Raw genomic sequence first — 10,177 nt, 5'->3', positions numbered from 1 at the left:
AATGGTGAGAAAGGGGTTAGTGGACGGGTATCTAGGTGGCCGAATGCGTTTGGACAGGTTGATGCATTCGGACGTGGGAAAGGTATTAAAAATAATTAATTCCAATGTGGCTGGCTCTCGACTCTCAAATGAGAGCCGGCTCTCCGCTTCCACAGCGCTTCGAGTCTTCTGGACCCGGAAGCAGGCCAGCCCCGTTGACTCAAGGCCGGGTGGTAGATAGCCTCACGGGCCACTGCGCTAATGAGCCATCCTGTCAAGACTTGCAAGGTTGAAGAACACAACGCCATGGAAGAAAACCTCAATTCACCTCTTCAACAACTCGAAGCTGCACTTTCCAATCCAAAAGAGTCATACGATTTCGTGTCCCGAAATGGAAAAAACCCACAGATTTTACCTTACTTGATACAGATTCTGATCGACCCTTCTTATCAATTCAAGAATGAACTGAGGACTCAAGCAGCGATCATGATCAGAAATGGAATCGACAGTTGGTATCGTAAGATTAGTCCAAACCAATTACAACCTCAAGAGAAAATCGACTTGGGACGAACATTGGTCGATGAGATTCTGGCCAAAGGCGAGAGTGATTCAGTACTTCGAAAACAAATCGCTTTAAGTGTGGGCAAGATTGGAAAATGGAACTTTGACTCTAATTTATCCAACCTTTTCGAAGTTTTGATGCTTCATATTGGAAACGTTTTCACCAATGCGTCTTGGTCGAATGATCCAACAAATTTCTGTATCTTGAACGGATGTTTAGGTGCAGTTTACCAAATCATTCAAAACATGATCACAAACCGGTCCATGCGAGGTCAGCTTCTTCTTCGTGAAGTCAGTGTTTTTACTTCTTTAAATGTTGCAAAAAAAATCATACCATTGACAAAAGTCCTTAACGGTTTAACCAGGTGACACAGAATCATTTTATAGCTATCTACGATGTTTATTCCTCAGTGCTATCTAGTTGGACTACTTCTATCTCTCAGCAAACCACTCTCAACCTATCTGTGCTATTTCATTCTCAAAACTCGATCGAACTTTCGAGAGTTTGTCTTAAAATCTTGGGACAACTCGCCACTTATTCTTGGAGAGAGCCGCATAAGGAAGAGCTTCCTACGGTGCGCCATACGAAAACACATTTCATCACGACTGTATTGAAAACTCATAAGCTTGATGGGTTCGATGAACGCTTGGATCCTTTGTAGAATTTTGTTCGTCAATCTATTGACCAGCTTGCATATATTCTCGCCATACGGAAAAAAACTGTTGAATTGGTATCACTACACAAAATCACCCTATCAAAAAAATCGACCGCCACTTCGATCGAATCTTTTTTCAACCTTCTTAACAAGCATGTATTCAAGTATGGCAAAATCTTTATCAAGATCTTTGATCAAGATTCACAACTTCTCAACATCATGGCCATTCGTGAATGTCTCATGCAAGCGATTTGGAAAATTATAGAAGAGGGGGGTATGAACGCCGATACAATAGATGGTATGTTTCTTCGGATACTTCAATGACCTACTTATTGTCTCCCCTATCGTGTCTGAAAGATTAACTCTGTTGAGGATGTATTCTGATTACTTTATACACCCGAATGTACATGTATAGACGAATCTACGCCAGGGTACCTGGCGGTCTTGCCCGAAAGGCTATTGATCCAATCACTTCAGATTATGACCCAGATAGCGAGCATTGTCTCACCGTCAATTCCAATAAGCGCCACTCCAGCTATGGAGTTGGCTCAAATTGTCCTCACTCGACTTTTACCGCTTCGAAAGCATTCCCTTGAATTTTGGGCCGAGGATCCAGAGAGTTACGATAATGAAGAGATTGCTTTAATGGACAATGTCACTTTTGATATTCGAAGTACCTCAGCTAATCTCTTATCTCGTCTCCTGATGATCTATCCTCAAGAACTCGTGGGGATCATCCTTCGGCTATACGCTGAACTTCAAGCATTGGGTATGTCACAGTTATCAAGGTTTTTGAGATGCGCGGTGCACTGAATCTTACCTCTCCTTGCGATGAGTCTTTTCTAGGTGAGCTCATTATCCACATATTTTCAAGCGCGCTAAGTACAAATGGGAAATGAGAGGGGTCACTAACTTTCTTTCGTCTCCTCCGCTTGATAGATCCTAGTAATTTGAAATCTGTTTTACAAATGGAGGCTATATATTTGGCAATTGGGCTATCCGCAACGAAGCTTTTGTCTCCCGGGTCGACTTGTAGTTCTGTGCAATGGATCAAAGAGCGATTCATCCCTTTGCTTTGCTTGACTGACTCAGAGTACGTAACTTCAAAAACTTTCTACATGTAGATTCGGCTAGCTGATGTTTAATGTTGTTCTGCAGCGGACGAGTGCTTCGCCGAAGAATTGCATGGGTTGTGAGTCTCTCAAGCCTTGTGCGAAGATCGCAATACTCACTTATTGCTACCCACAGCTCGGGCAATTCGCGAAAGAAGAAGTAGATCTTGATACGCAAAGTGGCATATATCTTGGAATCAATTGCCTTTTGGAAAACCCAAATAACGATATTGCTACGAAACTTGCGGCATGTCGCTCTTTAAAACTGACAGCAAATTGGGAGTCACCTTCGCAAGGTGTTCATCCCATTCTGACCTACCTGGGTAATTACATAGGCCAGATATCCACATTGTTTACGTTGGTGGAAAATCTAGACAGTCAAAAAGTCTTGACGGAAACTTTGGGCCTGGTGATTGAAAAAGCAGGATCATCTGTACGTTCTTCTCATCATCTTCTGCAACTCCTTACACGCTGTCCTTCATCTGATCATTGTGCTTCCCTCCTTCTAGATTTGCCCTTATGCAGCTCAGCTTACAAACCAGATGACCGGACTCTGGCAGCAAGTCGGAGAGAGTCCCAGTAGGTCGAACTCGGCTAGTCATCTACATAATGCGATCTTAGTAACGATGGCAACACTTGTCGAGGCAAGTGCTTCATCTATAATTGCAATCCCATGGTCTTACGTTATCTTCCTGATTGGTCTCTATAGGCGTTGGAGAGCGATTCGCACAGTCATCATGACATGATTTGTGTCCTCGTTGAATATTCCATCAATCCCGACAATCAGGCCTCGGTGTACCTTCAAGAAGATGGCATGATTCTATGGTTGACTACCCTACGTCAAGCCACGTCGCTTACTCCTCAACTATCCAACTTGTTGCCCAGACTGATCGGGTTAGCAAGGGATGCGAACGATTCACTGGCTATTGTACTGAAGATTTTGCAGTCATACATCTTCCTGGAGGCTCCGCTTTTAGTCGATACATGTGGTTCGGCTTTAGCAGTGACGCTGTCTGAGCTTCTTCAGATGTCAGCCGGATTATCACCGATCAAGGAAATTTTGAACGTGATAACCTACCTGATACAATGCTATCCTATCGCTCAGTGGAAACCTTGGCTAGAAGGGTCAGGATGTTTTGAGATATTGCTTCAGGCCTGCATGAAGGAAGATGTAAGCATAGCCCTCTTACACAATCCAGAGCAATATATGCTGAACAATTTTGCTGATCTCATATCTAACATTCGTTTCCCAGCAACTCTCATCTTTGACTGTCAAGTACATATTGGTGACCTGTCGAATAATCATCACGAATGTCCAAGCATTTTATGATGGACTCGCACATTCAGCTAGTCAGCTTCAAGGTGTTACCCCATCAGCTTTATTGCAGAGCTTTTGTCAAGCCTGTCTCGAAAAAGTAGGTTGTACCCCATAGATAAAGACGTGTACCGCGACGTAAATAAGATCATCGATACTGATTACTTCCATTGACTTCACTTACTAGATAGATCACATTGGAGAAGCTCAAGATCGAAAACTATTGGCTTCAGCTTTAGCCTACCTCGCTTCTACTCCCAACCCGGTCTTGTTATCAAATCTAGAATCATTTGTGTCGACTTGGTCAGGAGTTTTAGCCGAAGGAGACGAAATATTTGAAGAGCAGTGAGTTGATGATGATCTGTTCCACCATGACAAGTCATTGTATCTTACCAACAAACTCTTCGTCTGTAGCACTCGAACCTACCATTATACTTATGAACAAATAGAACCGGATGAATTTGAGTATATCAAATCTGCACAGGAAGGAACTCGTTTATTAAAAGTATGTGTCAATTAAATTTACTCTTTGTCACTACACAGTGAAACTCACCATGTTCTTGCTTTCCTATTGACATTTCCAATGATTTGATGATAATAGTTACGAGCCAATGACCCGGTAAAGTCTCAAACTTTAGTTCAAATCATCTCCCAACAACTCAATCAAGGTGGAGAAGAGTTAGCTACAGCTTTGAATCAAGTAGATGTTATACTACTAGATGATTTACGTCAAAGACTTTCAGGTACTTTGAAGGGTTAATCAGAAAATCTGTCTTTTTAGTCCTCATCATCCATTTTTTGTTTCTCAACTTATACATACAGATATTACAAATCCTTTGAATTTCATGACTATGGACGGGTTTAATACAATTGATTTTTGAGCATCCAAGCTATCATCTGATTTGCCACGCCTGCTAGAGAATGTTCAAATGTGTGATGTCACATTTGGGAATTATTCATTATAAGCTCTCGTTGGGTTTCCTAATCGGCTTCTAGTCAAATTGATGGATCTCTTCCCCACTGAAATGAAAGACCCGGAAAATTTGAAATGATCTGTTCTCACCTTGAGCAAGACTCTTTGAAAGCTCAAGTAAAAGCACTATGCCCTTGAAACACAAAGGAGATTTGATTTTTATGAAATAAAGAAAAACGAAAAATGCTAGGTAAGAAAGAAAGATAACTGGACAAGATATTTCAGTGTTAATGTAAATCTTCTTATGTACTGAAACTAAGAATGTTTAAAAGAGTTAAAAGTAAACAATGAATCCACGAAAAAAGAAGCCACATTTAAACAAAAAAACAGCCTGATGGTCGAAAAAAAGGAAGAGAAATCTAAATGTCACATTGCAAGTTAGTATTACAACAAAAAAGAAGGTTCTTTCCAGTGGAGTTATCATTTATATGCTAGAAAAGATGAGAGTCATCCTAGTTGGACGCACTGAAACAGACCGAGGTATGTTAAGAAGAGTTCTTGCTAATCGGTAAAATTGACTATCATGATTAGGTCCAAAGTTGATCGAAAGACTTACAGAACTTATTGATAATGTTATTACAAATTCATGAATCCCATGGTCCGGCACCCATTGCAGCCAACATTGGATCTAGTTGAGCTAATTCTTCACGTATCGCTGCGCGAGCGATTGTGTCAATCTCTTTTGTGACCACCACCACGAGTTTCTATTAATCAGATCATGGTCATCATCAATAAACCATCACGTCCTAGTTACTCGAGGGACCACAAAGAGGTTTTCGGATGAGTTTATGGATTGCTCGTACCTTTAATTTTCCATCAACTTTATTGATCATGTCGATAGATTGTTGGCTAAGATTACCCTGTAATGTAGTCTGAGACGCTAAGCCACCACCCCCCGAAGCTGCCATAGGCCTATTGGTAGGAATTGAAGTACCAGCACTATTGAAAGTCGGAGCGTTTAACGTTTGAGGACTGGTAGCAGATGCGTTACTAATAAAAGCAACAATCTTTTGATAGATTTCTACGATTATGTCACAAAGAGTGATCCAGACTTCAAAGTAATCCAAGTCGAATGGCTGATATTCAAAGTCGAGGTGATCAGCTTTCGACTTCAAATTGCTCGAGATGTATTTGACAAGTGGAGGAATTGGGACTTACTATATTGGGTGCGAAGAGATACGAGGATTCCCCAGACTCTTGTAGAGTGATTGGGTAATCGGGTGCAGAGGTTGACTTTCGAGGAGTTTTGGATTGTCTGAACATACCTTTCTATAAAATGGATCGACCGAGAAACGCGTGGAAGTAAGAAGCGAACGAAAGGGGTCAGTACCAAAATCGCAATGAGACAGGCCGAGAGAGAAGACATCAAATCTAGTGATGGATTGGAACGCTGAGCGTACCATCTTGGGCTTGAAATTATCGTCTGGTATCGTTTCGTACTCGAGTAAGAGGTTGATCAAACCCTTGAGAAAGTCATGAAAAGTCATGATATCGAGTAAAGATGATAAAGACATTCCAAGTACTGCAAATCTCGTGGTCCTGTTTTCCCAAATCAAAGAGAGTCAGTGACACTTCAACTTATGCCCTTCATGTGCTGCTTCACTTCTTTCCAATGAAGAGGCCGAGATTGAGATCTAAAGGAGTGAAGAAAGAAGATGACTGACCGACGCTGCATCCGCTGCTGATCAAACGATTTCTCCAACTCGGCTCTGGTCAGTAAGATCGTGTTAAACCAATGAACTTTGCCTTCATGAACTTTTTTCAGGTAAATAAAAGTAGTGATTCGTTTTTGAGCCATGATTTTCAGTGTATCAATGGTATTAGCACCAGTCGAGGGTGCAGGCGATGAAGATGAACCATCCGAAATAGATTGATTCGGATTAGAAGAGAGATTAAGTGGATTTGTTTCATCTTCCCAAGGACATGGATCGTCTTCTAAAATCGAAATCCTTGCAGCCGATGTCACGTTAGGATTAGGTGAAGTTGGATCATGAGATTGATTGAGGATGATGGATTTGGTATTGATGGATGCTGAAGTACTACTTGATAAACCATTGAGTAGTAAAGCTGATGACTTTTGACGTAAACCACTTCTACTTGAAAGGGACATATTGGTTTGAGTTGATAAAGTTGAGGATGAAGTTGAGAAGGTTATGAAACTATCGATTGGTCAAAACTATCTTTATATGCGTGTTTTGGACCAAAAAGCTGTATGTATGCTACAAAAGAAAATGTCAAATGGCAACAAACTCACTCTTCAAACACCAGTGTGCCTCTTCACAGACTCGCATGACTGTATCTACAACATCAAAAAAACTTCCACTGATCTGATCGAGGTTGTCAGAAAGCTTCCGATGCACATCATCCTGCACATGATCCTTGAACGACGTAAGAGCATCAAATCATATTTCATGCCAAGAAATAAGAGAAATAAGAGAAATAAGGGTAATGATATGTATGGTTTACTATCATTGCTTTTGGAAGCCAGAAACTTTCATGATTGAAGCACAACATGGCAGTGGTAGGAAGCTGAGGATTAGCCATTCAGCAAATCTATGCAGCTTTTGCATACTTACGACTGTAATGTTCCTTATCCCATGTTGTGCAGGACTGAGTGGCCAGTTCCAAAGTTAGAGCTCAAGTCGAGATAAGATGTAGGAGAAGATGGAAAGCACGAACAACATGCATGATGAACAGATATGCAGGTTTTCTATTTTTTACTTTCAAACTACACGAATGGAGACAGAACATTACCTGACAGCCAAATGCTTTCTTGACTCACAGAAATTCTTCAATTCACAAAAACACATCATGGTTATGGTAAAATTCTTACGTACATGAATTGATGTGGCAGTCAAGATGCAGACAATCAAAGTCCCTACAAGAATCTTGAAGCTTCCAGGTCATAGTTAAGGCTTTCTCTGCTCTCCTTACACACCCAACATTCAAGGGAACACTTTGAATGACAATATATGAGATGAATTGGATTCTTTTCATAGATAAAGAAATCTGTAGTGATCTTTGATCTGGTTCTTGTTTTAGGTGCCTTCATTTGTATGACTGTCTTGGGGCCATATAGCTGCTGATGACTGATACAGATATCATGGCGTTCAACGCACTGGAATTTCCTACTTTCTAGAACCTTTGTTAGGTCAACCAAATCTTCTGATTTGATCTCATGAGCTGAATCACTTGATGGCCGAGGAGAATTTTCTGAACAAGGTAGAAAGGAACAAGATCTTCTTACCTCTTGATTATTGAGCAATGTAAGTGTTGTGACTATTGGGTTAAGCTGCAGAGCTATTGGCTGATTATAGTACATGGATCTGTTTAGTGATACTTTGATTTACCCCCAAACAAAATATAACAGCAACATGAGTATGCTCAGTCTCTACTCTTCTTCATTTCAGTTTTGCTCACAGAAAACAATGTTGAAGCATAGGAAGAACAACAGCCTTGAATTTTCTGGAGCCCAATTGGCAACACTCAAGCGTGCAATGGCTGAGATACAACCTGCAAGGTAAGAAGCTCTCAAGCTTTTCACACGAGCTCTCATCTTGACCATTGGCTCATATCATTTACAGATTATTGAGAAGATCATGGAGAAAAAAAACTCTTTCTTTTAATCCCTTTTCACAGCGGGTGAGCATAACCAGCGTGGTGGGACATCATGACTAAACTTCTTTGCAATCATTGGTGCAAAGACTGTGTAAATGGGTTGGACCTATGGGAGTAAGTGACGAGGGATGTCCAATGTTGAAAAAGGATGGGCTACGGTGACCACTCGCTGCCCCGAATATTCGGCCGATACGATGATTCATCCATCAGTCGACATCAGGTGCGAGGGAATTGGTCTCCGTGTTATAACTTATCAGTCAAAAGTCCTTTAGTCTTACATGACATCTTCACACCAAAGGCACGACGTGTGGAAATTTTCCATCGAAGCCGGTTGAGTGTGACAGAAGAGTAGTAGCCCCATGTCACTCACGTGACATGGAGCAGAACCCGCTAGGAAGAAGTGGTAAACTTGGGCGGAAAATCCTAACCCGCAGATTACCACTTCCTAGCTCTTAGACGAACACCTCAAGATACGATTCCTAGCCGTCGCACATTATCATTTCATTCTCATTTCTCCTTTTTCTTGAAATCATAAAACGCAAGCAGTTCAAAAGTAGAAGATATAAAGCAACAAGAAAATCCAGACATAAATAAATAAATAGAAAAAAAAAGAAGAAATGGATAGCGAAAGTTTTCAAGATCAAATTGATAAAAAGTTAAGAAATGAGAATACAAGTGAAGAACAAGCAGATGAGAATCAGACTCAGACGCAAACGGAACAAGGGAATCAAACCCAGACTCAAGATCCAATTCAAAATCAAGATGGGAATCAAGATCAACAAGGAGCAAGCGGCGATAGTAGAGGAGAAAAAGTAGGTGAAGAAGAGCAAGCACCACTGCCGAAGAAAGGTAAAGGAAAAGGCAAAGCAAAGAGTGTAGGCCCGATTCGCATCAAACCGTTAACTCGACAACAAGAACAACTCAAGCTGGCAGAAGAAAAGGAGGCAGGAATGCAATCTAGGTTGGTGGAAGAGAGAGAAGCGAAGGAGCAAGCAGAAAGAAGAGTTCGTCAATTAGAGGCAATGTTGAAGGTGAGGGAAAACGAAGATGCTAGGAAAGAAGAAGTGTTGGAAGGCAAAGATGAAGAGGAGGAAGATGAGGAGAATGAAGGTATATGGGAAGGAGAGCAAGGAAACAAGGTGCAAGAGAACCCGAGGAACGATAGGGTGATCGGGGGAGTGGTCATAGAGGAAAACCTGGTGACACCAAATGGTAAGCGAGAAGAACTCACTCAAGGGGTAACCCCCTGTCCACTCTATCCATATACGTTTCACATCATCCATCAGGGACTTCGCCCCGTGTCACAATTCTTCCACATATGGAAATGCCTCTAAAAAGAGATGAATGAAACATTAGGGAGCAAGGGGACAGAAAGGAAAAAATCAGAAATTTGTTTTCTCCGAAAGGAATGCCTCATAAGAGATGAAAGAATGAGTACTGACATGTGTTGGGGATTGGACCAGAAATTGTAGAACCAGTCGTAACGACAGCTACCGACGGAATACTCATGCGGATGGATAAAGAGATCGAAGCCGCTTTTATGAATAGAGATCGGGAAAAGTATGATGCGTTGGTGCAGGATAGGCGTGAGTGGCTAGAGTTTAAAGGGAAGAAGGAAACCGGGAAGGCGGTAGTTAGTAGTGCGGCCGATACAAAGTCCAAGAAGGTCCAAATAGATTCCGGAAACCCTCTAACTCATATCCTCATCCCACTTTCCACTTACTGGGCGTCTGTCATGTCAAGCGTGAGCCGCTATATTCCCCTGTCCATCTTCGACCCCGTTTGGTTACGCCAAGATATGAGTATGGTATCAACAAAAACCTCAAGAGCGAAGACCAAAGACGCCGACGCACACACTTACAACAACTCTCCGATCCCCAGCGAATGGCGCACGACAGTAGCGCAATGGCATAGACAGAAGGATCTGTTCTTAGCTTATCCTGGCGTTTTACGAACAGATGAC

General features: G+C 41.7%; 4 protein-coding genes across 4 annotated transcripts in view; 2 read left to right on the top strand and 2 right to left on the bottom strand.

Moving 5' to 3' along the window:
- Positions 1-240: 240 nt before the first annotated feature.
- Positions 241-3,429, top strand: MELLADRAFT_91419 (uncharacterized protein; the record flags this gene model as incomplete). The annotated part of the gene is made up of 12 exons (XM_007414337.1): positions 241-831; positions 906-1,115; positions 1,203-1,208; positions 1,350-1,494; positions 1,612-1,965; positions 2,033-2,042; positions 2,143-2,289; positions 2,355-2,388; positions 2,445-2,741; positions 2,818-2,946; positions 3,018-3,337; positions 3,414-3,429. The coding sequence occupies 12 exons, from the start codon at positions 241-243 to the stop codon at positions 3,427-3,429; spliced, it is 2,259 nt and encodes a 752-aa protein (XP_007414399.1).
- Positions 3,430-4,727: 1,298 nt separating this feature from the next.
- On the bottom strand, positions 4,728-6,727 carry MELLADRAFT_117578 (uncharacterized protein; the record flags this gene model as incomplete). The annotated part of the gene is made up of 6 exons (XM_007414258.1): positions 4,728-5,061; positions 5,153-5,300; positions 5,400-5,672; positions 5,755-5,865; positions 5,997-6,135; positions 6,261-6,727. The coding sequence occupies 5 exons, from the start codon at positions 6,704-6,706 to the stop codon at positions 5,181-5,183; spliced, it is 1,089 nt and encodes a 362-aa protein (XP_007414320.1).
- Positions 6,728-8,686: 1,959 nt separating this feature from the next.
- On the top strand, positions 8,687-9,981 carry MELLADRAFT_57157 (uncharacterized protein; the record flags this gene model as incomplete). Its single annotated transcript, XM_007414338.1, has 4 exons — positions 8,687-9,171; positions 9,446-9,544; positions 9,657-9,808; positions 9,938-9,981. The coding sequence occupies 2 exons, from the start codon at positions 8,832-8,834 to the stop codon at positions 9,454-9,456; spliced, it is 351 nt and encodes a 116-aa protein (XP_007414400.1).
- Positions 9,967-10,177, bottom strand: part of MELLADRAFT_91417 (uncharacterized protein) — a gene marked incomplete at both ends in the record, with an annotated part of 756 nt that continues 545 nt past the window's right edge. The window contains 2 exons of the mRNA XM_007414257.1: positions 9,967-9,984; positions 10,068-10,143. Coding sequence (XP_007414319.1) covers positions 9,967-9,984; positions 10,068-10,143 — 94 coding nt within the window. The remainder of the gene's footprint in view (positions 9,985-10,067; positions 10,144-10,177) is intronic.

The sequence above is a fragment of the Melampsora larici-populina genome (genome assembly GCF_000204055.1).
Source record: "Melampsora larici-populina 98AG31 unplaced genomic scaffold MELLAscaffold_42, whole genome shotgun sequence".
Lineage (NCBI taxonomy): Eukaryota > Fungi > Basidiomycota > Pucciniomycetes > Pucciniales > Melampsoraceae > Melampsora > Melampsora laricis-populina.
Note: the sequence above shows the minus strand (reverse complement) of the source record. Positions and strands in the feature narration are given on the sequence as shown.